The sequence below is a fragment of the Natrix helvetica genome, assembly GCF_964273705.1.
Source record: "Natrix helvetica genome assembly, chromosome: Z".
In the NCBI taxonomy this organism is placed as follows: Eukaryota; Metazoa; Chordata; class Lepidosauria; order Squamata; family Natricidae; genus Natrix; species Natrix helvetica.
In genome coordinates, this window is record NC_138554.1 from 140,977,012 (window position 1) to 141,003,912 (window position 26,901).

The following is a 26,901-nucleotide window of genomic DNA, read 5'->3' on the forward strand; positions in this document are numbered from 1 at the left end:
TGCTCAAATGTCAGCCAAGGTTACGGCTTAGTGGCTGAGCCCTGCACGAACCCCCTGTGTGACAGCTGCCGGGTGCCCATCTGAGCTTGCAGGCTAAGAGGCCTCCTGGGGTGCCGTAAAGCCACTGTCTTTATGAGGTGTCGGTCGGATCAACCAGACAACGCGATGGAGAACATGGAGTCCCGAATTTCCTTCGTTCCGTTATTGAGTTCGAACCATTGCTAAATGAATGGTCGTAAATTGAGAACTACTTGGATTGCGACCCACGGATTGTGGAAGGGGAGAAACTGTGTCACGAGGATTTTTTGTGTGACTTCAAATAACCCCTAAATGCACGGTCATAAATTGAGGACTAGCCAAATTGTAGAAGGGGATAATGGAGTTGTGAAGTTTCAACCTTTTGTTTAGTGACTTTGAACAGTCCATAAACGAACAGTCATAAGTCAAGGACCAGCCTTCTTTGTGAACCCAAAGCTTCCAAAAAGGGGAGAAACGGCATCGCGAGCTTTCCGTTTTTCGTTTAGCGACTTCGAACCATCACTAAACTATCGTAAGTAAACGACTGCCTTGATTGGAAAGCACGGATTGTAAAAGGGGAGAAATTGCATAGCGAGGTTTCCGTCTTTCCTTTAGTGACTTCAAACTGTCGCTAAATAAATGGTCATAAATCCAGTACTATTCGGATTGCGACCCACAGATTGCTGAAGGGGAGAAACTGTGTTGCAAGGTTTTTTAGTGATTTCGAACTGTCACTAAATGTACCGTTATAAATCAAGGACTACCCAAATTGTACAAGGGGAGAAATTGCATCATGAGTTTTTTGCCTTTCATTTAGTGACTTCGAATCGTCGCTAAACGAATGGTCGTAAGTCAAGGACCACCCTCCCTTGTGAACTCGAGGCTTCCAGGAAAGGGAGATACGGCGATGAGCTTTCCGCCTTTTGTTTAGTGACTCCGAACCGTTGCCAAATGAATGGACGTTAACGCGAGAGCTCAATCGTCCACTTTTGGGAAACGTACCCATTTTCTCTGGCTCGTCGGGGGCCGTTCCAGCAATGCAGCTACTCTCAAGCCCATAAGTTGGGTCCACTTTCCCCGAAACCCGGGCGGCTTCTTGGACCTTCCTGATGTGGGCCTCCACCAGTTCCAGAGGGACTTCTTCTCGGACACGGGAAAATTCCTCTGTGGGACCAAAAAACAAAACAAAAAGAAGAAGTAACACCTTGAAATACAGAATTGTGGAATTTGGAAGGGACCTGGGTGGTCTTCTAGTCCAGCCCTGAAGATCCCTCTGATCAGTTGGGAGAAAATGGGTTGTCCGATCTCTTCTTTAAAAAGCCTTTCCAGTGATGGACTTTGGGGAAGGGTTGTCCGTCAAAGAGCAGAAGACAAGGTTGGGATCGTGAGGCCCTTACGGGGAGTTCGCCCCCTTCTGGAGCGTATGGACTACTGTGACCCGTTGTCCGTGGGGCTACCCCTGGAGAGTATTCGGAAAGAGGCTATTGCGTGTAGAAGGCAGTGGGGTGGATTGAGTGTGTATGTGGGGGCCCTGAGGGTCTCTTGAGCTGGGTTGTTTTCTTGTAGACGTTTCGTGACCAAATTAGGGAACTTTCTTTCCCCTCCTCCTTCTCCTCCATTCCTCTCCAGCCCTGATGATATTACCTAGTTGGTTCATGAAAGGTCTGCTAGGATGCCACCTACCCCACAATCCTCCTCTCCCTCCCATTCATCCATCCTTTTTCTTCCTCCCCCTCCTCCATTTCTTTCTAGCCCCTGATGTTTCATGGCAAGTTGCAAGGAAACCACCCAGTTCAGAGAGCATAAAGAAGCCCCATCATCCTTCTTTCCTTTTTTCTTTCCCCTCCTCCTTCTCCTCCATTCCTTTCCAGCCCTGATGATATTACCTAGTTGGTTCGTGAAAGGTCTGCTAGGAAGACACCTAGCTCAGAGAGCACCAAGGACCCCACAGTTCTCCTGCCTCCCTCCCTCCCATCCATCCATCCTTCCTCCTCCTCTTCTTCCATTCCTTTCTAGTCCTGATGAAGTTACCTAGCTGCGCCGCGAAATGTCTGCAAGGAAACCACCCAGATCAGAGACCCCCCCCCACCCCCCAATTCAATCCTAAGCGACCTATCTTCTTTTTCTCTCGAGTTTTCATAAGTAGGGAACCTGGTTTTCCTGTAAGCCAAGGTCAAACTAAGTCCATACAGTGGGGGGAAAACCATACCTAAAGCTGCTTTGGCGGCCGCTGAAGCCACCCGAGGATCCACCACTGAGGCCAGGAAAGCCACAGTGCTCATCACCGGATTCCCGGATTGGCTGAACGGGACAGGCTGGTAGGCCAAGGGTCCGAGGGAGGCATCCGAATTCTCCAGGTAAGGGTCTTCGATGGGGAGCCTGAGAAAATGGAGGATGCACTCATCCTGGGTTCGACTCCCGACGTGCTCTGAGACTTTATTCCAATCGTCCTTGTACATCTCCAACGCCTGGCGAAGAACGGAGGGGTTTTTAGGAGTGGCAAACACACACAAATGACACACACTACAATCCCATCTATGAGCGCGTTTTCCCCCCCTTACGGGTGTTCCTTGTCTTACAACCTCCATAAAGCCTGAAATTTCCACCACTAAGTGAGACATTTGTTTAACGAGCTTGGCCCCTCTCGTTTTGAAGCGAATTAAGGGAGTCACACGGTCGTTAAGCGAAGTGGGTTACCCCCTTGAGTTTGCTGGTCAGGAGGTCGGGATCATGTGACCCCGGGACATGGCAACCGTTGTAAAAGTGAGTTGGTTGCTAATTGCCTGAATTTTGATCGCGTGACGGTGAGGATGCCACAAAGGTCGTTAAGTGTGAAAAACAGGTCTAAGTCACTTTTCTTTCAGGGATGTTGTAACTTTGAATGGTCAATAAGTGAACTGTTGTAAGTTGAGGACTAGCTGTACACACACACACACACCAGTATCCCATCAACACTCACATCTTCCTATATGGCTAGTCTTCGACTTACGACCTCAACTGAGGTTCTGTTGCTAAGTGTGCTTTCCTCCCCTCCCTTTACGACATTTCTTACCACTGTTGTTAAGTGAATCGTTGCCATTGTTATGCTATCAACACAGCCATTAAGCAACCTGGCTTCCCCACTGAGTTTGCTCATCAGGTCACAAAAAGGGGGGACTGCCTGATCCCAGAGAGGCACAGCAGCCGTCGTAGGTAAGAGTCAGTTGCCAAGCGCTTTGAATATTGATTGAGTTGACCGCGGGGGTGCCACAACCGTCGTTAAGTGTGTAAGTCACTTTTTTCAGTGCCATTGTAACTTGGAAAGGCTGTTAAATGAACCATTGTAAGCCGAGGACTGCCTGAGTAGATGCTTTATGGTGGACCAAGTCATTCAGATTGACTTGGACTTTGATTACCGGATGAGAAACTGGGAGTTGTTGAGTTCTAGTTCTGCCTTAGGGATCAAGCCAGCTGGGTGACTTTGGGCCAGCCACTTGTGCTCAGCCCTAGAGAGAAGGCAATGGCAAGCCTTGAAAAAAACTTCGGGGCCTTCCCCATGCATGAGGAGGAGTGAGGGAGGGAGGAAAAGAGAGGGAGGAGAAGAAGGAGAAGATGGGAGATTGAGGAAGGTGGAAAAAAGAGGAGAAGAAGAGAAAGACAAGAGAGAGAGAGAGGAGGAGGAGGAGGAGGAGGAGAAGGGGAAAGAGGGGAAAAGGAGGAGAATCGGAAGAAGAATGGAGGAGATGGAGGAGGAAGAGAGGAACAGGAGGAAGAGGAAGAAAAAGAGAGGAGGAAAAGAGGAAGAGAAGGCTGAGGAAAAGGAGAAGAGGAAGAAGAGAGGAGGGAAAAGAGAAAAAGGAGGATGAGAAAGAAGGGATTGAGGAAGGAGAAGAGGATGAAGATAGAAAAGGAGGAGGTGGAGGGAGAGATGGAGAAGGAGGGAGGAGGGAGCAGCAACAGCAGCATTTTTTGGAAGGAGCCAATGGGAAAGGACTGCTCTGCTGTTCCCTTGGCAACAGGAAGATTGTCTCCATGTGGTCCCCCAAAATTAAGCCTTGATTTGAGGATGCTCCTTCCTTCCTTCTTTGAATTCTGAGCCTTCCCCTCCTCTCACCCTGTCTCTTCCTTCCCTCCCAGCCCTCTTTTCCTTCCTTCCTTCCTTCCTTCCTTTCTCCTTCCCTCTTTCTTCCATCACTCCTTCCCTTCCCCATTTTTCTCCATCCTTCCTTCTTTTTCTTTCATCGCTCCCTTTGCCATCCTTCCTTCCTTCCCTTCTCCCTTTCCTTTCTTCTCCTTCTCCTTCCTCCCTTCCTTCCCTCCTTTCTTCCATCCTTCCCTCCTTTTTCCTTCCGTCTCTTCCCTCCCAGCCCACTTTTCCTTCCTTCCTTCTTTCTTCCATCGCTCCTTCCCTTCCACATTTTTCTCCATCCTTCCTTCTTTTTTTCTTTCATCGCTCCCTTTGCTATCCTTCCTTAGCTCCTTCCTTCCCCCTCCTCCCTTTCCTTTCTTCTCCTTCCTTCTCCTTCTCCTTCCTTCCTTCTTCCATTTTTCCCTTTCATCTTCCTTCTCCCTTCCCTTTCTTTCATCCTCCCCTCCTTTTTCCTTCCAATCTTCCTCCCCACTCCTTTCCTTCCTTCCTCCCTCTTTTTGTTCCTTCCTTGCCTTTTTCCTCCCTTTTTCTTCTTCCTTCTTTCCTCCTTCCCTTTTTCCTATTTCTTCTCCCTCCTCTCTCCATTTTTTCCTTTCTTTCCTCCCTCCCCTTCTTCGTCTTTTCCTCCATCCATTCTCCTTCCTCCATCCATTCTTTCTTCCTATTTCTCCTCCCTTCCCTTCTTCCTCCCTCTTTTCTTTCCTCCTTCCAAACGTTCGGCCGGAATAACACTCAGCTGGAGCTGCCTCTCATCCACAAGACAACCTGCATCCTCCCCCCCCCCCCACTCCCCGGCAAACCGGGTTTGTTTGAAGCTTCCCTCTCCACCACCCGCTAAATCATGAGGTCCGGCACCATTCACCATCCAATTTAAGGGGAGAACAACAAAATATTGGATTCATTGTATTTTTTAGACAAACAATCTAGGAAAAAACTACAACTTAACCATGGAAATAGCAAGGGGGGAAAAAAAACACCCCACCAATACTGGCAGGGCAAGCCAATCTTTATTCAGAGAGCAAATCCAACACACCCTTTGACTGATGACATTACCTAGTTGGGTCATGAAACATCTGCAAGGAAACCACACAGCTCAGAGAGCACCAAGGACCTCACAGAAAGAGAAACCCAGATAAGCAGGATTAACACTAGAGAAATACAGCCATCAAGACGAGCGAATCCCTGCAATCCTCAAGTTAGTTACCTGGTCGTTAAGTGAATCGGGCCTCCCCAAGTGACTTTGCTGGTCAGAAGGTCACAAAAGGAGATGATGTGACCACGGGACACTATGACTGTCATAGAGTGTCTGAATTGTGATCATGTGACTGTGGGGATGTGCTCCTCAGTTCGAAAAACAATGCTAAATCACTTTTTTCAATGCCGTTGTTAACTTTGAACGGTCACCAAACGAACAGTTGTAAGTCGAGGACTGCCTGCAGTCACATCTCTTCTTGCCCAAATCCTAATGTCTGTGGTTTATATGTTTGAATTTTACCTCAAGCAGAAGCAGAGTCTCTTGTTCTGTCCATTCTCGGCCAGCATTGGCGCTTTTGCTCTGGAAAAAGAAAATAAATAACAATTGATATATACTTTTTATATATCTAATTTGTATATAATCTAATGTCTCCCTCTCCCTATCTACAAATCTCTCTCTCTCTCTCTCTCTCTCTCTCTCTCTCTCATGTCTATCTCTCCATCTGTCTACCATCTATGTATGTATCCACCCACCCACCCACTATCTCTCCCTGTGTGTGTGTGTGTGGTTTTTTTGTGTGTGTGTGTGTGTGTGTGTGTGTGTGTGTGTGAAACATCCATCCAATTTAGAGATTGCTCATCTCCCTCTCCGAGGGATTCTGAGTTCCCAGCAGCCTGGGAGTAAATACTTCCTTATTTAACATATAACAATTGAACACACTAGCCAGTTCAGACTGCAGATTATCCCCTGAGATAATCTGTTTCTCCACTTCAGCAACTTCCAGAGGCAGAAAGTTCCACCTGCTGGTTGGGGAATCCCAGCAATCGAAGAGACAATCTAAAAATTTTGCCGAGATCTAGAAACTGTCCTCGAGGGAGGAAGTAAAGGGGGAGGGGGGGGGAACATCATAGCTTGCCTTGGCTAAGGTTTTCTTGGAGTAGATGTCCGTGCGGAGGCCAAAATTCTGCAGATCGCTGGGTTTTTCCTTGTTTTTCTCCGGGAAGTTCAGCATTTGTTGGGAAGCTGGAATCTAAGATTTTTAAAAAAGACAGAATAATGAGGGGGGTGGGGGAGAGAATTTGAACGCCTTAAGGAGGAGGCCAAAGCAACTCCCAATAAGCAAAATCAAGTTTTATTTTCTGAAAAGATGCACATAAAGTACTTACAATGTGCCACACGTCACAAGTGTGTATCACTACTACTGGGACCCGTCAGTGCTCCAAAAGAACTTTCTCACTTCCTCACCCCGATTAAAAAATGCAACAATATTTTTTCCAGAACACAAATACCAATTATAAGTGAGGGGTCATATCTAAGTTAGGAAGAGGAGCCAAAACATTGAAATTACCGTAAGAGATTTGAAAGGAGAAAGGAAGCTAGCTAAGAAGTTAGCAAAACGGTTCTCAATAGTGGCGGCCTGAAGATATGTGGACCTCAACTCCCAGAATTCCCCAGGCAGCATTTTGGGAAGCTCTGATCTATTTCTCTCTCTCTCTCTCTCTCTCCATCCATCCGTTCTTCCTCCACTTTGATCACTTGAAGATGGGTGGACTTCAACTCCCCAGTCGACCATGGTCTCTAGTGGCTCAGCCCACCAGACCTCTTCAGTCAGATGGTTGCCGAGCTTGAGAATGGCCGAACCCAACAACATCCCCGAGATATGTTCTCCAAAGGTTCTTTCCACGGTTCCTATCGTCGCCTCCCCACAACCGTCACCCAGATGCGAACTCAGGGTTGGGAAGACCCTCTCAGCCGGGTGTTTGTAGCACAAATTTTCCCCACGGATGCGAGATACGAAACCAGGTTGACAGGAACCCATCCCGCCCTGAAGGACGCCATGGGAAGTCAAGGGACCCACCAGAAGAAGGACGGTTACCTGAGCAGTCCGCAGGTGGAGCGGCATGAGTCCCGAAGGGGTGTCTGCCAGCACATTGAAGTGGGGGGTGGGCGGGGGTCCCATGGCCATGGGTCGGCTTTCCGGATCCACTTGGTAATTGATCAGCCCCCACTGCTCCAGAAAGGCATGGACCCTACAAGGACAGGGGGGCGAGATGGGTGAGAAGGGGTTGAGAAGAAGACTTGTGGAGGACCAACGCAAGGAGAAAGCGAGCTCATGTTACTCGGAAGTGGCTGGGCAGACCCCAATTGTGTGGGGTGGGGCTGTTCGTGGACCCCTGAGCTGGTTGATGGGGAAGGTCTTCTCAACCTGGGCTCCTTCCTGATGGATGGGCTTCAACCATCCATGGTTCCTCAGCAAATATGGCTGCTGTTGAGAAAGAGCTGATGTCCATCTGTACGGAGGCTGCCTTGCACTAGCTGTGGTGGAAGGTGGTCTGGATTCCCAGGAGGGAGGGGCAGCATTCCAGAGGAAGTAGATCATGAGAAGGCTTGCAGGGGCTGGTCAAGCTATCAATTATACGCCCAAATGCAGGTCGCCCTCTGAAATACGACCATCCCGATGTCTTCTGTTAAGCGGGGTGGGATGGAAAGGGGGAGATCGCAGAGGTCCTCTGGTTGATTGCAAGGAGGAAGGGCTGGGGGCTGTGACCCCAAATGGGGTCATAAGTAGCTTTCTGTGTGTGTGCGTGTGCATGCGTGTAGGTCTATTGTATCTTCAAACAGCCGTAAAGTGACCGGTTGTATCTTGAAGGCTATCTAAACTTCGATGTCACTTGGTCCTCTGAAATGCGGCCCCCTCCCTTCTGGGAATCCAGACTACAATCCACTCCAGTAGCCCAGTTCCCAGTTTAATTCCTGTGAATCCCAGAAATGTTCTCCAGATGACGAAAGGAGACATCAGCACAGAATACATTGTTGGCTTTCCAAGCATCACCCCAAGTTTTTCCGGGGTCCCGTTTCTCCCCTCCCCCTTTCCCAGGCAGGACTGGGGTGATATTTCAGATTTTTCTGTCTTGAAGGCCCTCCATAAATGATTACCTCATGACTGCACAAACGTCGCCGGTCAAGTTTCTTCGGCAGGCCGTGCTGGTTAAATATTCTTGAGGGTTCAAGCGATAGGTGTCGATCATGAAATTGCGGTACGCTAAGTATCTGGGAAAGACAAATGACAATCAGACCACAAATGAAGATAAGCTTGTGAGCTGAGAGTCTACCTGTATGTTAGAGGGTTGACTAAGACGCTGAGCTTTTCGATCAGAAAGGTTGGCAGTTTGCCTGTTCAAATCCCTAGTGCCGCATAATGGAGTGTGAGCTCGTACTTGTCCCAGCTTCTGCCAACCTAGCAATTGGTGTTCTCTGAGCCTGGGGACTTTCTTACAGACATTTCATGACCCAACTAAGGAACATCATCAGTGATAGAAGGAAGAAAGGAGGAGGAGGAAAGGAAAGTGGGGTACTCAGTGGTCTCTGAACTTGGTGGCTTTTTTGCAGACATTTCTTGATCTAACTAGGGAACATCATCAGCGCTAGAAGGGAGTGAGGTTTGTGGAGAGGAGAAAGAGCCAGAAGGAATGTGGGTCCTTGAGGCTCTCTGAGCTTGGGTTTTGTTTTTTTTTGCAGACGGTTCATGACCCCACTAAGGAACCTCATCAGAAAGAAGGAAGGAGGAGAAGGAAGAGAAGAAAACTGGGGGGGGGGGGGGAGAGGCTTGATGCTCTCTGAATTTGGCAGAATTGTTTTGCAGACGTTTCATGACGAAACAAGGTAGCGTCATCAGTGCTGGGAGGGAGGGGGATTGTAGAGGGGAGGAGGAAAAGGAGGACTGTGTGGGAGTGGGGGTCCTTGGTACACTCTGAATTTGGCAGCATTTCTTTTACAGACGTCTCATGACCCAACTAGTTAACTTCATCAGTGCTGAAGGGAGGGGGGATTGTGGGGAGGAGGAGGAGGAAGGCGATTATGGAGTCCTTGGTGGTCTCTTGAGCTTGGTGCTTTTCTTGTGGATGTATCATGACCCAACTAGGAATGTCATCAGTACTACAGGGGTTCACCCCTCCCCTAGCTGAGGACGTTTTTGTACTTTGGTCAAGAAACGTCCCTTAAGAAAACCACCAAGCTCACAGCCCACAGAGAGAGAGAGAGGGAGAGGGAGGGAGGGAGGGAGGGAGAGAGAGAGAGAGAGAGAGAGAGAGAGAGAGAGAGAGAGAGAGAGAGAGAGAGAGAGAGGAGAGAGAGAGAGAGAGAGAGAGAGAGAGAGAGAGAGGCCTCCCTCCTCCCTCCATGCCTCCTTTGTTTCTCTAACTTACATTTCCGGAGTCTTGGACTTGTTTTTCCCATTGAAGAATTCGGGAAGCGCCCGGCGTTCGATGACATAGATGCTAGAAGAAGAAACAAAAAAGAGCTGCCGTTCTGTTTTGCTTTTTTTTGTTCAATGCTAGTGCGCTGCGTAAGCCATGATCACGGACATTGGGATAGCAGGACGAGTCCAAAGCAACAACTGACTGATTAAGCCAACTAGCTGCTGGATTTCATCACTCTATATAAAGGCTTCTTCATGTTGTTAATTAAAACAATTACAGATTTGACCACAAATAAGAAATACAATCTATTTTCTTGCAGACATTTCTTGACCTGGCTAGGTGACATCATCAGGGCTGGAAAGGACTTTATATAAAAAGTGAACGAAGCCCTCCTCCCTTCTAGCAATAGTGATGTTCCCTAGTTGGGTCATGAAATGTCTGCAAGAATGCCACCCAGCTCAGGGATCACCGAGGACCCACACAGTCCTCTTCTTCTCTCTCCCCTCACTCTTCCTCCCCACTTCTTCCTCCCTCCAACCCCACTTCACTAACCCCACTAAGTCTTGGGGTAAATTCAGGGGTGGGTGGGGAGGTGTTGCTTCCCATCTCCCCTATGGCCAAATTTACCAATTGTAGTCGAACCAGGAGGCATAGCTGGGAATGATGATGTGGTTGGTCTGTTCAGTGACATTGTCTTCTCCGGTGTCGAGAGACCGTCCCTGGTCCCCTTTGTTGGGATCTTCGTCTTCCTGTCAGCAGGAAAGAGAGGGTTACGCTGGCAAGGAAGGAACATCTAGAGTGACCGACGGAAAAAATGGAGCCCCGACATTGGCATAATTTGCAATTTGCAATCATCTTCCATCTCCCTTTTTCTTCTTCCTCCTCCTTTTTCTTCTTCCTCCTTTGGTCCTCCTCTCTCTCTCTCTCTCCTCTGACTCCCCCTTCCCCTCCCCCTTTTCTCCTTCTCCTTTCTCCCTTCTTCTCGTTTTCTCCCATTTCTTTCTCCCTTCCCCTTCTCTTTTCTCCTACTTCACTTTTCTCCTACTCCTCCTTTTCATTTTTTTCTCCTCCTTCTCCTCCTGAGCCATTTGGTTTTGAACCCCTGTTCTTAAGGAAAGTACCGGACATCAGTAGAGTTGTCAAAGAAATGAATATCACGTGTAAAGGGAAGCCTGAATGTAGAGGAGACGATGGGATGGTTTGCTCTCAGTGTCTTCTCTGATTAGTTACTACCAAGATTTGTTTGGCTAAGAGAAGATTTGTGCCTCAGAATTGAATTGTGGGCTCCTTGGAGTTTATTTGCAACTCAAATGAAATCTACTTTGTTTGCACTCTTTTATCCAAGATTGAGTACAGGAGCCTCACTGAGGTACAGCTCCTTTGTTTGCAACAAACAAACAAATAAATTTTTAAAAATGTGATTTTCTTTTTTGCCCCCCAGAAGAAAATTTCTACCTTTGCTCCGGCCGTCATTGTCTCTTCGTCTTGTTCATCTGCAAGACAAGAATACAACAGGAGGCGGTTTGTGTCACTTACACAACTTCGCCATTGTGTTATGTCACAGAAATTTGACCCATATTGGAGCGCTACCATCTCCATGACCCTCCCTTCTGCAGGAAGTCCTCAACTTATGACTACAACGTAGCCCAGTATTTCCGTTGCTAAGCGAGATAGCGGTTAAGTGAAGTTTGTCCTGTTTGATGACCTTGTTAGCCACTGTTGTTAAGCGAATCCCTGCCGTTGTTCAGTTAGCAATGCAGTTGTTAAATGAATCTGGTTTCCTGCTTATTGGAAGGTCCAAAAGGGGATCACGCAACTCCAGGACCACCGTAAATACGAGTTACGATTGAATTTTGATCACGTGACCAAGGAACGCTGCGATGGTCGTTAAGGGTGAAAAATGGCCCTAAGTCACTTTTTTAGGGCCGTTGTAATATCAAATGGTCGCTAAACAATAGTAAGTTGAGGACCAGTTGAAAATAGGAAGCCAAAATAAAGTTTGTCTCACCAAGATCCACGACGGTGCCTCCTTTGACTGGGGTGTTTTCGCTGTCCTTCTTCGGATTGACTGCAAAAATAATAATACAAAATTGTTCATTTTTAAATGATAAATATTTATTTTTATTTTATTTATTGTATACATCATAAATAGAAGTTGGTTGCCAAGGGTCTGGATTGTGATTATGTGACTGTGACGGTCGTAAGTGTGAAAAAGGGTCCAAATTACTTTTTAAAGTGCTATTTTAATTTCGAATGGTCATTACATGAACCTGGATTTGCAAACGGAGACGGGGGTTCCTGCTAACTTGGCAAGTTGAACTTCAAGTCCCAGAATTCCCCAGCCAGGCATACTAGACCAACAACCAAGCAGTGAACAAATACTCCACTCACAGAAGTACCAAGGAGAGAGAGAGAAAAATACATCCCACTCCATGACACCCCTTCCCTTCTAGCACTGATGAGGTTCCCTAGTTGGGTCACAAAACATCTGCAAGGAAGCCCCCCCTGCTCAGAGAGCACCCAGGACCCCATAGTCCTTTTCTTCTTCCTCTTCCCTGAAATCCCCCCTCCCTTATCAAGATTGTTCCCTAGTTGGGTCACAAAACAGAACAAAGAGGGCCCGGAGGGGGAAACCAATTTGTTTCTCCGGCAAATCATCTATTTCAACCCTTCCGCCTCAACCATTGTGCTACACAGCCTTTCCTATTTTCAAACAAAAAAAATAGCATTTCTGTGCTAAAAATACTAATAATAATTTTATACACACACACAGTACACATAGTTGTATATCCTCCAGTAACCTCAGATTTTAGAGAAGTGGTTGCAGAATATGTACACAGTATGTGTCACTTAAAAGCGGCAGCAAGAAAACTCGCCAAATGCCTTAACCAATGTCTCACTTAGTGAACTTCTGAGAAGCAGGAAGGCAGATTTACAATACAAAACAATAGCAGAGTTGGAAGGGACTTTAGAGGTCTTCTAGTCCAACCCCCTGCTTAGGCAGGAAACCCTATACCGTTCCAGACAAATGGCTATCCAACATCTTCTTAAAGACTTCCAGTGTTGGGGCATTCACAACTTCTGGAGGCAACTTCTGTTCCACTGATTAATTGTTCTGTCAGGAAGTTTCTCCTCAGTTCTAAGTTGCTTCTCTCCTTGATTAGTTTCCACCCATTGCTTCTTGTTCTACCCTCAGGTGCCTTGGAGAATAGCTTGACTCCCTCTTCTTTGTGGCAACCCCTGAGATATTGGAAGACTGCTATCATGTCTCCCCTAGTCCTTCTTTCTCTTAAGCTAAACATACCCAGTTCCTGCAACCGTTCTTCATATGTTTTAGTCTCCAGTCCCCTAATCCTCTTTCTTGCTCTTCTCTTCACTCTTTCTAGAGTCTCCACATCTTTTTTACATCATGGAGACCAAAATTGAATGCCGTATTCCAAGTGTGGCCTTACCAAGGCCTTATAAAGTGGTATTAACACTTCACGTGATCTTGATTCTATCCCTCTGTTGATGCAGCCTAGAACTGTGTTGACCTTTTTGGCAGCAGCTTCACATGGCTGGCTCTTATTTAAATGGTTGTCCACTAGGACTCCAAGATCCCTTTCACAGTTACTACTGTTGAGCAAGGTACCACCTATACTGTACCTGTGCATTCCGTTTTTCTTGCCTAAATGTAGAACCTTACCCTTTTTTCACCATTGAATTTCATTTTATTAGATAGTGCCCAATGTTCAAGTTTGTCAAGATCCTTCTGTATCTTAAGCCTATCTTCTGGAGTTTTGGCTATTCCTGCCAGCTTGGTGTCATCTGCAAATTTGATGAGTTCCCCATTTATCCCCTCATCCAAATCATTGATGAAGATGTTGAAGAGTCCTGGGCCCAAAACAGAGCCTTGGGGTACTCCACTGCATACCTCCCTCTATGTAGATGCAATTCCATTGAGGACTACACGTTGAGGGCGGTTGGTCAGCCAGTTACGAATCCATCTGGTGGTGATGCTGTCTAACCCACATTCTTCTACTTTATCTAGTAGTAGGTTATGGTCTACCTTATCAAAAGCCTTACTGAAGTCCAAGTAAACTATATTGACGGCATTCCTCTGGTCCACTAATTTTGTCAACTTTGTCAAAGAACATAATGAGATTAGTCTGGCATAATCTGTTTTTGACAAACCCATGTTGGCTTTTGGCTATTTCTTTGTTTACTTCTAGGTGTTTGCTAATTCGTTGCTTATTTTTTCCAGAATCTTTCCTGGTATTGAGGTCAGGCTGATAGGTCTGTAGTTTCCTGGATCTATTTTTTTTACCTTTTTTGAAGATGGGAACCACATCAGCTCTTTTCCAGTCCTCTGGTAGTTCCCCGGTGCTCCAGGATCTCTGAAAGATATAGTTCGGTGGTTCTGAGATCTTGTCTGCCAGTTCCTTCAGAACTCTGGGGTGTAATCCATCCGGTCCTGGTGATTTGAACTTGTCTAGGGTAGACAGGTGTTCACTTACCATTTTCTTCCCTATTTCAATTTGTGTTCCTAATCTGATTTTTGTGGTGCTGCTTTTGATAGGTTGGACTGTTTTATCCCTTTGTGTAAAGACAGATGCAAAACATGAGTTAAATAGTTCTGCTTTCTCCCTGTTGCTTGTCACCTTCTTGCCATTTTCTCCCAGCAATGGACCAATTGTTTCCTTAACTTTTTTCTTGTTTTTAACATGTTGGAAGAAGCTTTTTTGGTTATTTTTTACTTTTGTGGCCTTTCTTCATTGTGAGTCTTAGCTTTCCTCACTTCACCTTTACAGGCTCGGGCTATTTGCTGATATTCTGCCTTAGTTATGTCCCCCTCCTTCCACTTGTTAACTTTTTTGTCTTTCAATTTGTCAGAGAGTTCCTTATGCAGCCATGCTGGTTTCTTTTGGGAGCTGTTATTTTTCTTCTTCACTGGTATTGTGCTAGACTGAGCTTTTTTAATCTCATTTTTCAAAATTTCCCAAACTTCTTGAGTTGTTTTCCCCTTGAGGATTCTCCTCCATGGAATCCTTCCCAAGCTCTCTCTAAGTTTATTGAAATTAGCTCTCTTAAAGTCCAAGACTCTAGTTTCACTTTGTTCTACTACTTGTGTTTGTATAATGTTGAATTCCAGTATTGCATGGTCACTTGCCCCCAGGGCTCCTGTGGCTTCAGCACCTTCTATCATTTCCTCTCTGTCAGTGAGAATTAAGTCCAATATGGCCGACCCTCGTTCCCTTCTCTACTTTTGTGGAAACGACCGTTGATTTACCTGAACGGTCCTTCTATGTGCGCTGCGAGGGGAATCCAAGCATGGGTTAACTTTGTCCATTAGCCTAGAGACTGAGTTATGTAATTGTTGACCACGCCTCCTCTGACTGGGCAGTTCAGTTTTGTACGAAGGCTCAGCTGACCCAAGAGAAGCAATGAAGACCTATAAACAGTAAGTAGGTAAGTAAACTCCTTTCGTGCGTGTGTGTGTTTATGAAGTCAATGTCAACGCCCGGACCAGCCGAAGCCAAGGGCAGGTTTGGATTCCCCTCGCAGCGCACATAGAAGGACCGTTCAGGTAAGTCAACGGTCGTTCTCCTGTGCACTGCTTGGGGAATCCAAGCATGGGACATGCCAAAGCAATGAGAGTCAAGGGCTGGGCGCCGGCTGGTCAAGGGCCGTGGATGCAACAACCCTCTGTAAGATGCGCCGCCCAAAGGATGCTTCTGCCGAAGCATATTTGTCCACTTTGTAATGGCGGATGAAGGGCAACGGGGTTGACCAGGTCGCCGCCCTACAAATGTCCTCCACCGAGGCTTGAGTTGCCCATGCCGCCGTGGTAGCCGCACTCCTGGTGGAATGGGGAGTGATGCGCCTGGGCGCTGGTCGAGATTGGGATTCGTAAGCGAGGGCAATGCACGCTTTCATCCAGCGTCCAATGGCATGTGAAGACACCTTCTGTCCCATGGATGATGGTTGAAAGGACACAAATAACGCCTCTGATCTCCTGAATGCCGCCGTGCGCTTCACATAGCGGCGGAGTACTCTGCGAACATCGAGATGATGCTACTTCCGTTCCAGGGGATGTGACGGATTGGGGCAAAAATTCGGAAGGATGAGTTCTTGAGCCCTGTGGAACAGTGAATTAACTTTCGGCAGGAATACCGGGTCTAATCGCAAGATGACCCTGTCGAGATGAAATATACAGAGGTCTTCGCACACTGAAAGTGCGGCCAGTTCTGAGACCTTTTGAGTGGATGCAATCGCCACTAAAAAGATGGTTTTGAGGATCAACAATCTAAGACCAATGGTACAAATGGGCTCGAAGGGTTCTGCCGTGAGAGCTGCGAGTACGAGGGGCAAATCCCACGTAGGGTAGCGGTGGACTACCGGTGGCTTGAGGTTAGAAGCGCCTTTGAGCAAGGAACAGACCCTCGGATGGCGAGCGAGGGAATGTCCATGCGTGCCTCCTATCACTGTTGATAACGCCGCGGCCTGCCTACGTAGGGTGCTGGGTGTTAGTCACTTGTCCAGTCCAAAACCTGTGGTGAGGACGACTTGAGTGGGTCCACGGATACTGTCCAACACCAACGGCAGAAGGCCTGCCAGGTGGCCTCATAAATACGGGTCGTGGATGGACGGCGAGCAGCCTGTATAGTGGCGATGACTTTGTCCGAGAAATGCTGACGCATCAGGATCGTCCGCTCACGTGCCACACGGCTAATTGTAGCGGCTGAGGGTTCGGGTGGGTGAGAACCCCCTGCACGAGCTCTATTCGGTCATCTGGTATCCTCCACGGCCGGGATATAGAGAGATGGATCAGGTCGGTGTACCATGGGCATCTGGGCCACATTGGCGCTATCAGGAGAACTTCTGCCTTCTCCAACAGAATCTTCTGTATGACTAGCGGTATGAGCGGGAGAGGCAGGAAGGCATATAAGAGGCATATAAGAGGGCCTGCACAAAGCGTTGGTGCCTTCCGTTCCTGGGACGTAGTACCTGGTGAAGAATCTGACCAGGTGTGTATTTTGTGGTTGAGCAAAGAGATCCACCTGGAGTCGTCCGAACCGGTGTGCTACTTACTGGAACAGAGTCGGGTGGAGCTGCCACTCCATCTGGTCCACCGTGGTTCTGCTCAGCCAATCCGCCTGCACATTGGCTGTGCCCAAAATGTGCTCTGCCCGTAGTGATAATAGGTGGGTCTCCGCCCAATGGTGGAGACGTTCCTCTTCCAGCATCAAGGCCCGGGACCTGGTGCCTCCCTGGCGATTGACGTGTGCCTTGGAGGCTACATTGTCCGTGAGAATCAACACGTGGTTGGCTGTCACCAGGTCCCAAAAGACTCTGAGAGCTAGACGGATCGCCCGGAGCTCCAGCCAGTTGATGCTGTTTCGCAACTCCTGAGCGCTCCAGTTACCTTGTGCCGCTCTGTCCAAGGCATGGGCTCCCCAACCGAATAAGCTGGCATCTGTTGTTAGTACAACGCGTTCCGGCTCCTTGAATAGGCACCCCTTGAGAATCTTGGAGGAGGTCCACCATCGGAGCGAATGCAGCACCTTGGGAGGCAACCAGACCTTGGTTTGCTAGTGGCTGGTGTGAGCCCTCTGAAATGGGAGCAAAAACCATTGGAGGGGACGTGCATGAAACCTCGATCACGGGACAATGTCTATGCATGACATCATCTTCCCCAACAGTCGGGAGAGTACTGCAAGGAGAAAAGATCACTGAGTTTGCACCTGACTCACAAGGGCCTGCAGGCTCTGGCATCTTTCCTGGGAGAGCGACACTACGCATCGTTCGGAGTCGATGACAGTCCTGAGATGGAGGAGGGGCGTGGTTGGGTGCAAATGGCTCTTCAGGAGATTCAAGATGAATCCGTGAAGCTGCAGTGCCTCGATTGTGGTCTGCAAGTCTTGCCTCACCATATCCGGGGAAGACGACAGGATCAAGATGTCGTCTAAATAACAGTTGACCCTTATCGGGACAGACCTGAGGGAGGCCGCAATCACTGCTAGCAGCTTGGTGAAGGTCCGCGGATCCGATGAAAGGCCGAATGGCAGGGCGCGAAATTGGAAGTGTCGCCCTGCAAACTGGAAACGCAGGAACCTTTGGTGCGGCGGATGTATTGGCACGTGGAGGTAAGCCTCCTTGATGTCTATGGAGGTCATCAGGTCGCCCTGCCGGATACAGGCAAGAATGCTCCTGAGGTTGAGCCGTTTCAAATCTAGGATTGCCCGCCATCCTCCTGAGTTTTTGGGGACCAGGAAAAGGATCGAGTAGAACTCTAGCCGTTCCTGTCCCTGGGGCACCTGTTTTATTGCGTTGATAGAAATCAGATGGTCGATTTCGGAGTCCATCAGGTGTCTCTTTACCTGACATCTTGGTACAGGACACCTGATGAAGCGCCTCGGGGGAAATGCGAGGAATTCCAGTGTGAGGCCCAGCCTCACCGTCTGGAGTGCCCACACGTCCGAGGTGGTGGCTGCCCATTGGGGGGCGAATGATGTGAGGCGCCTGCCAATGGGACCCCCCTCGTGTGTGTCACCGGAATCTTCGAAAGGACCTGTTACTGTTCCCACGAACAGTTGTTGTTGGCCCTGCTGTCGGCCCCTGTCCCTGTTACCTGGACGGTCCTGATTCCTGTCCTGTGCCTGAAAGAATGATCTGGAATAGGGCGGAACGTATAGGGCAGTGCTGTAACCGGAGTCCCCAGCCCAAAAGGACTGCCTTCTGTGATATGGCTGCTGTCTCCTGTCCCAGCATCTAGTGGTTGAAGGGAGTACCTTGTGTTTGTCTCTATTTTCAATTAGAATCGGATCTAACGCAGCTCCAAAAAGAGGCTCTCCCTTGGAGCGGAGATCGGCTTGCCAATGGCAAAGCCAAAGAAGCCGGCGGGATGCCACATTGGACACGACTGCACGGGATGTGAACTTGGCCACATTAAGTGTAGCATCTGAGGAGAACTCTAGTGCTGCCACCAGTTTGTTTACATCCTGGTGTAGTTGCAGATCTTCGGGTGGGATCCTAGACTGCAGCTGTTGCAATCAAACCAAGGAGGTTCTATTGATGAAAGAAGCTGCTATGGCCACGCACAAAGCCCAGGCAGCGGCCTAGTGCGTCTTGCAAATAACCAATTCGGCCTTGTGGTCCTCGGCCTTAAGACCCTCCGAAATCTCCGAAGGTATCAAGGCCGGAGAGGCTAACGCCGCTATAGGTGGGTCCACTGTGGGTAATTGTAGGAGTTTGTCCAGTTCAGGCGTGGAAGCGTAGAGCTTCCTGTCCCCATTGCTAGGAGGGGGAACAGCCGTTGGTTGGGCCCACTGTTTCTGGACCACGTCCAGGAACAGCTTAAGAACAGGCATGACCTCCTGCTCCTGTTCCGTGAAGAAACGGTGAGTGGAGTCAAGGCCCACAGCTGTGCTAGCCTGAGTGGTGTCCCCCCCCCCCCGCTAATCTTGGTTGTTGCCTCAGCCTTGTATAAAAGGGACTTGAACAAGGCGGGCCGGAATAAACCAGAGAAGGCCTGAGTATCTTGGCCTGGACCATCGTCATCCGACAATTCTAGGGCTGCCACATCCTCCTCCTCACCAAGGATGGAACCTTCATTGTAAGCTGAAGGTGGTAGTGAAGGAGGGTCAGCCTGAGAAATAGAAAAGTCTCTGGCCATGTGGGTAGCAACAGGGCGCTGGGCCCTGCGTTGTAACTCTGCATCCACCCCCCTGGGAAATAGCGGCCGAAATCATGCTATGAAGTTCTGGGGGCAGATTAAATTCAGGGGCCTCCCTGGCTCTAAGGCCTGCGCCTGTAGGAGTAAATGTGGCCGTTGGCTCTGATTGCGGGGAGACATAACTTGTGGTCGGGCCCACCGCAGACAGGTCTGGGGTAGATCGGGGCCCAAAGACCCCTTCAACTGAACCCCTCCCCAGTGGTGTGGAGAGGTCAGGGGACCAGCCCTGGACTCCCACTATAGAAGTCAGGGAGATAGGTGAATGGCGCTCAGCTACCAGCCTAGGAAGTGACCTAGGAGTGGGCCCAGCAGTCGAGGCCGATGTCTTGGCCTTCTCCTTGCGCTTTGCAGCCCTGTCCGGGGCTGCAGATGGCACGCACGCCTTGTGCTTGGAGGCCCTAGGAGTTGATCTATTGGCCCTGGTACTAGGCCCCGGGGTCTCAGATTGCAGTGGGAGGTAACTGGGAGTTTCTTCGCTGCCCCCCCCCAAAGAGAAAGATTGGCCATAGTAAATATGAAAAAGGCGGGAGAGATTTGAAATGCTCAAGCTCATTTGAAACCAGGGCGAACCGCTGATAAATAGGAGCGCTGGAAACTTTACGGAGCTAAACGATGGCGGCGAACTGACCTCTGCAGCCCAAAATTCACTCTGCTAGCAATTGAGCGTGCAATATAAGGCTCCGCCCCTTTCAGGCAATTAGGTGCGAAGAGACTAACAGCCAAAATGGCCGACACTAACAGTTGATTTGGTGCGAAATTTAAATTGCGGGCAAAATAGCGCTGTTCTAGTCTGTCCGGAGGGAGAAACAGTGTTGAACGCGAACTGACGCAGCAGACTCACCAAGCGCTAGTTTTTAATCATCTCTCGTACTAGCGGCTGGTGTTCAGGGCACGAAGCCCCCCCCCCCTCCAGCGGCGACGAAGGAATCAAATGAGTGGAAGACACCAAAGGCGGGCCATTGCGGTCCGCGCCGACTCGAGAGCGGCGAACCGACTCTCACCCCAGCCACACAACAGTAAAAGAGGGCGGTAAACTGACCCTCTGTCGACCACTCTGTTCCGGCACCCCGCTATCAGGTGATCTGGCACACGGTCCAGCGACTAGAGTCACGAGGAATCAAGAGGTAACCGCTGAAGACACGTTCCAGCGGCCACTAGAACCTCGAGGAACTAGATCATTGCTGAAGTCACAATCTTAACAACAAAATCACAGTCCCAGAAAAAATCCAAGTCAAATGAACTAATTTTGTCTATTAACCTAGAGGAGAGAAATTTTTGTGTCTCTTTAAGGCTGGACTGAGTTAAAAAACTGAACTGCCCAGTCAGAGGAGGCGTGGTCAACAATTACATCTCAGTCTCTAGGCTAATGGACAAAGTTAACCCATGCTTGGATTCCCCAAGCAGCGCACAGGAGAACAAAGTTGTCTGCTAGGTTTGTTAGGAACCTGTTGGATCTTCCACTTGGTGAAGAGTTTGTTTCCCAGTTGATGTCAGGATAGTTAAAATCCCCCACTACTATTGTGGTGTGCTTCCTACATACCTTAGTTAGCTGACTAGCAAAAAGTTCATCTACTTCCTCTGCTTGGTTGGGTGGCCTGTAGTATAGACCTATGGCAATGTCATTCCCCCCCCCCCAACTTTAATATTGACCTAAATGCATTCAAGATAATTTGCTTATCAAAATTGATTTGCTTAATGACTGCGCTCTCCACTTGACAACTGCAGCAATTCGTTTTACAAAAATGGACCTACATTGCCAACATCTTGCTCAGCGATGGGAATTTTGGTCTTTAAATCGAGGACCGCCCGTCTGGAGAAACCCCAGATGACGGTTTCAAAAGTGGGGAAAATTTCAGGGGGGAAGAAACAACAACATGGTGGACAAAATGGGGCAAGACAGCTGCGTGGGCTGCGTTGTGCGGCTTGTGTGTTGGGACGCACCGTTTTTGGGAAGGGCCACCTCCTCAACGTTCGGCACAGGGGTGGGGTCCTCCATGTCCTTGGTCAGATCGTCCTGCTCCTCCTCTTCTTTCTGACCGCGTCGCTTCCCGTAGAGGCTGGCTTGTCTGGAAGGGGAGTGGGGTGGGTGGTGGGGTAGACAAAGGAGAAGACCACCCTTGGCTGACCATTTTCTACATAGGGAGCGGACTCTGGGTTAGGTTACCACGCCCATTTCTCCCCCCCCCCAGGAGGGCTTCAACTCTCAAGTTCATCAGTTAGTATGTTGAGAAACATCTTTCTTTGTGTCTTCATCCATTCATCTATCCATGCATCCAAAGATGCCTCCCTCCCTCAATCCAACCTCCCCTCCATCCATCCTCTTCAGCCTAGCCAACTGGAACATGGATAGACTTCCATTTCCATAGTTCCTCAGCCAGCATGTTGAAAAATGGTATATCTCTCTCCATTTCTCCATCCATCCATCCATCCATCCATCCATCCATCCATCCATCCATCCAAGGACCATACCCCTTCTTGCCAACTTTCTTCCTGGATTCCACTGGGGTGGGAGGTGGTGGGGGCGAAGGAGAGGCCTTCCTCTTCCGGGTCCCGGTAGCTGTCTTTCTATCTCGTCGTTCGGGGCTACGGACCGGCTGTTGAAAGAAGAGAGAGATGGTCCAACAAGGGTCTCCTTCCCGAGCACCCATCATCCACATCTCCTCCAGTGGCTGCTTCTCGAGTCCTGCCTTTAGAAAGGATCTGGAACCTTTGGCAGGTTCCAAAAGGGGCTTTGGGGCAAGGCTAGATTTGCACAAGGGTCATCTCTCTGGAAGATTTGCTTCCGGGTCCTATTCATGATGTTGGGTGGTCACCTCCAAAGCCCTACGTGTTGCCTGAAGGACCTACTTTTCCCAGTTACACCCACCAGGTGGGGGGCACATGATGTTATGGGTTCCCTATCTTGAGGATGTCATCTGGTGGGACCCAGAAGGGCCATCTCTGTGGTGGCTCCCTCCCTGTTACTTGAAGGACCTCCTTTTGTCAGTTACATCCACCTGACCCACCAGAGCAAGGAGGGATAAGATTTTATGGGTCTCCTATCCTAAGAAGGTCCATCTGGTGGAACTAAGAAAGGATTAGGGTTAAGGTTCAGCCATTTGTCTAAGATGGTCCTACTTGAGTAGGGGGGTAGACCAGAGGACCTCCAAAGTACCTTCCAGTTTCTCTTCCCTTCTTTCCTCCTTTTTTTCCTCTTTGCTTCGCCTGTCCCACTCCCAATCGTCTTTTCTCTCTTCCCCTTTCCACCTCTTCTTTCCTCTTTCCTTCCTTCTCTTCCCTTCATTATCTCCTTCCTTCCTCTTTCCGTTTCCTCTCCTTCCTTCCTCTCCTCTCTTTCTCTTCCTTTTTCCTTTCTTCTCTCCTCTCCACACTCTTCCCTTCTTCTCTTCCCCTTTTTAACCTCTCCCTCCCCTCTTCTCCTCTTCCCTCCTCCTCCCATCTTCCTTCCCTTCTTTGTCTCTTCCCTTCCCCCTTTTTAACGTCTCTCCTCTTCCTTCCTTCCATCCCACCAAGCATCACCTCTATCCCAAGAAGCCAAAAGCGTCACCTCTTCGTTTCTCAGGTAGATCCGTTGTCGAAAGCTGACTGGCTTCTTGTTCTCATCCACCTCATAGTCTTCTTCGTTCATCCATTCGTTGAAAACATCCATGTCCAGGATCCATCGGGCGTAGACCTAGCCGAAGAATCAGAATTGTCAGAAACATCTTTAAGGACAAGCAGTCGTTGACTTATGACCGCCATCAAGCCCAAACGTTTTGCTGCTATGTGAGAAATTTGCGAAGGGAGTTTGACCTGATTTTAGGATTTTCCTTGCCAACTTAAGTGAAATGCTTCAGTTGTTAAGTGGGGAACACGGTTGTTAAGTGAATCTGGCTTTCCCAGTTGACTTGGCTGGTCAGGAGGTTGCAAAAAGGGATCACGTGACCCTGGGATGCTGCAACCGTCGTAAATGGCCATAGCTTCCAGCCCCATCATGCTTGACAACTTTTTTGTCATCTTGTGTGTGTAAAACCGTATGCCAAATTTCTCTTCCCCGAGAATTCTTAACCCCTCAGGCGGGAAGTCCCTTAAAAACTGCAGATTTTGCAGCCAACGCCCACCGAGAAGAGAGACGCACCTTCCAAGGCTTTTCAGGAATGGGAGGCTCTTCGATCTCTGCTTCAACTTCGCTCGCATGGACCCAGGTGTCATAGCTGGAAGGTTAAAAAATAAATAGGAAAGAGGTGGGTGGATTGGATAGGCCGCTCAGGCAGGATGGAGCGCAACAGACTACGTGAAACCATATCTACTATCCACCTACCTACCTATCTATCCACCCATCCATTCTTCTAGTATCTATGTATTCATTTACTATCTATAGATCTATCCATTCATCCTGTATCTACCTATGTATTTATCTGTCTCCATGTCTATCTATCCATCCAGTATCTATCCATACATCTAATATCTATCTATTATCCACCCACCCACCCACCGAGTATATGTGTATGGGTGTGTTTGTGTGTATATATGTATCCATCCATCCATCCATCCATCCATCCATCCATCCATCCATCCATCTATTCAGTTTTGGTCACCACGATGTAGGAAAAATGTGGAGATTCTAGAAAGAGTGCAGAGAAGAACAACAAAGAGGATTAGGGGATTCTCCAAGGCACCTGAGGGTAGAACAAGAAGCAATGGGTGGAAACTAATCAAGGAGAGAAGCAACCTAGAACGGTTAGAACTGTTCCTGACAGTTAGAACAATTGATCAATGGAACAGCTTGCCTCTAGAAGTTGTGAATGCCCCAACACTGAAAGTCTTTAAGATGTTGGATAGCCATCTGTCTGGAACGGTATAGGGTTTCCTGCCTAGGCAGGGGGTTGGACTAGAAGACCTCCAAGGTACCTTCCAACTCTGATATTGTATTGTTTTGTATTGTATTGTATTCTTTCTATTATCTATCTATCTATCTATCTCTCTCTCCATCCAGTATCTATCTACCTATTCATCTATCCATCTAGTATTTATATCCATCCATCAATCTATATCTATCCACTATCGATCTACCCAACCATCATCTATCAATCAATCCATGTAGCATCTACTGTATATCCATCCATCTTGTATCTATCTATCCATCTATCCATCCATCCATCCAGTATCTATGCATCTATCCAGCCTCCCTTTCTTCCTTCCATCCAATTTATTTGCAACTAAATGGCCAAAAGAGATCTAGTGGTCTTTCTGCTCTTTGAATTTGGTTTTGTTGTCTTTTTCATTTAATTTTTATTTTTTTAATTCCTGGTAATCCTCAACTTACAACCATCACTGAGTCCAACATTTCCATTGCTAAGTGAGGTTTGCTCCATTGTTTTACGTTTCTTGCCATGGATGTTAAGGGAATCACTGCGACTGTTAAGTTACATGGCTGTTCAGCGAATCTTTGATGGTCAAAAGGTCGCAAAAGGGGACCACATGACCCCGGGAACACTGCAACCGTCATAAACACGAGTCAGTGGCCAAGGGCCGGAAGTTTGATCGCGGGGACACAGCAACAGTCGCTGGGTGTCAAGAAGGGCCGTATGTCACTGTTTTCAGTATCATTATAACATTGAACAGTCATAAATGAAATGTCATACATCGAGGACTACCTTTATTGTAATGTTGGATTGCCAAGGCCACATGGATTACCTGTCTGGGTAATAACCCCAGTGCACCAGGACTTGCTTGTCTTTTCTCATCACCGGTCTCAGCCAGTCATCTGCCAGGAACAGAATTTAAACGACATCAGCCAATTCATTCATTCATTCATTCATTCATTCATTCATTCCGTACGGCGTGACAGTCTGGCATTCGTGCATAAATTCACAAAACCAGCAGAGATATGTATATCAAAATATAAAAAAACATTTTCAAGAGGCAATTGGACTTTCTTAGGGTTTTTTTTTTCATGAAGAGGTTTCGCTTCTCATCCTATAAGCTTCTTCAGTTCCGAATCATGAAATGAAATGTTACTCAGAAGGGAGGAAACCTTTCCGGATGAGAAGTGAAACCTCTTCAAGGACAAAAAAACCAAGAAAGTCCAGTTGTCTTTGGAAAGAAAGCACCTTTGGGACACCTGAAAACCGGGATGAGTGAGAATCTCCCAAGACAACACTGTAATACCATGATGGCAAACCTGTGGCAAGCAGAGCCCTCTCTGCGGGTACATGAGCCGTCACCCCAGCTCAGCTGCACTGCATCTGCCTCCCACTGGCCAGCTGATTTTCTAATCTCTGCCGCACATGTGCAGAGGGCGGGGCGCATGTGGGAGAGGCGCACACATGCGTGCACAGGGGGGGTTTGTGCATGCATGCGCAAAGGTCACATGCATGAGAGGTGGGGAGATTGCAGAGGGGCAAGCCCTGCTACCTGTTTTTGCTCCCAGGAGGCTGCAGGAATGCCTACTGGGCCCAAAATGGGGTGCACGTATGCGCAGAGGGGCGAGGAGAGTTGTGCGTGCCTACACAGGGTGACAGGTGATGCACGCATTGCAATATGGGTGCGGGTGCTTTTGGCACATGACGACAAAAAGTTTGGCCATGACTGTTAGTGAATGTCCTCATGGGACACTCCTGAGTAGTGCAAATGGAGGTGGAGCCTTCTTAGCTGCAGGATGTTTTCTGCTCTGTGTCCACACGCAGGCTCCACCCCCATCTGCACTACTCAGGTGACTCCTGAGGGCACAAATAAATCTGCAAGTGGTCTCAATGGTGCTCTAAAAGAATGCAAGGATTTACATCCTCACATTCCCCACCATCCAGTCACAGCTGAAGAACATCTCGGAGGAGAAGCAAAACGTCTTCAAAGAAACAGAAGAAAGTCCAGTTGCCTCTTGAAAAAGCACCGATGGGACTTCCTAACAGTGAGGAAAATTAACCAGTGGAACAGCTTGGCTGCCTTCAAACCTTGTGGGTGCTCCATCACTGGAAGATTTTAAGAAGAAACTGGACAACCATTTGTCTTATAGGGTTTCCTGCTCGAGCAGGGGGTTGGAGTAGAAGACCTCGGAGGTCCCTTCCAGTTCTGTGATTCTGTCCTTCAGGTGAGAAACCGGATATGAAAGGATTCGGAAGACAGGAAAAGAGGGAGAAATTGTCCAAAGTGTCTGGGGAAATGCTGCCCTCCAGTGGAGGCCAGCTGTAAAAACTCTGGGGAACATTTGCCAGGATCTGCCAAAAACGTCACCTCTGCGGTCTTTCCATTCAAGTCACAACAATAAAATATGTCATTTTTTAAGGCCACTTATATTTTAAATGCTAGTTTAATCGAATATTATAAAGTTGTGTTGAACCTTCATCCAGTGAGGTAGGAACAGGGTATATATGGTGTGTGGCTTTCGACTTGTCATCTGTGATGGTCCCCTAAGGAAAAAAAGCACAGAGAGGAATAGCATCTAAGCTTCCTGGTTTTCTTGCAAATGTTTCACAAACCAACTAGAGAACATCATCATTGCCAGAAGGGAGTAGGGTGTATGGAGAGGAGGAAGGAGAGAAGGGGGAGAGGTCATTGGTGCTCTCTGAGCAGGGTGGAGCTTGCAACCTAAAACCTGTGGAAAAAACCTTGAAGTCTTCGAAGAGAGGGAGAATCAGGAAAAACACTCCTTCTGGGCCGAAGGCTG

General features: G+C 48.3%; 1 protein-coding gene across 2 annotated transcripts in view; it reads right to left on the bottom strand.

Moving 5' to 3' along the window:
• SMARCC1 (SWI/SNF related BAF chromatin remodeling complex subunit C1) overlaps positions 1–26,901 on the bottom strand; it is a 72,131-nt gene that overhangs the window by 33,230 nt on the left and 12,000 nt on the right. For both annotated transcript variants that reach the window (XM_081969902.1, XM_081969901.1), the window contains exons 6-21: positions 26,575–26,644; positions 24,933–25,002; positions 23,374–23,449; positions 22,804–22,929; positions 21,726–21,850; positions 21,198–21,322; positions 11,550–11,609; positions 10,997–11,034; positions 10,169–10,290; positions 9,548–9,619; positions 8,280–8,393; positions 7,219–7,372; positions 6,259–6,372; positions 5,643–5,702; positions 2,228–2,486; positions 1,021–1,182 (exon numbers count right to left, since the gene is read on the bottom strand). In XM_081969902.1, the coding sequence (XP_081826028.1) occupies positions 1,021–1,182; positions 2,228–2,486; positions 5,643–5,702; positions 6,259–6,372; positions 7,219–7,372; positions 8,280–8,393; positions 9,548–9,619; positions 10,169–10,290; positions 10,997–11,034; positions 11,550–11,609; positions 21,198–21,322; positions 21,726–21,850; positions 22,804–22,929; positions 23,374–23,449; positions 24,933–25,002; positions 26,575–26,644 (1,747 nt within the window). The remainder of the gene's footprint in view (positions 1–1,020; positions 1,183–2,227; positions 2,487–5,642; positions 5,703–6,258; positions 6,373–7,218; positions 7,373–8,279; positions 8,394–9,547; positions 9,620–10,168; positions 10,291–10,996; positions 11,035–11,549; positions 11,610–21,197; positions 21,323–21,725; positions 21,851–22,803; positions 22,930–23,373; positions 23,450–24,932; positions 25,003–26,574; positions 26,645–26,901) is intronic.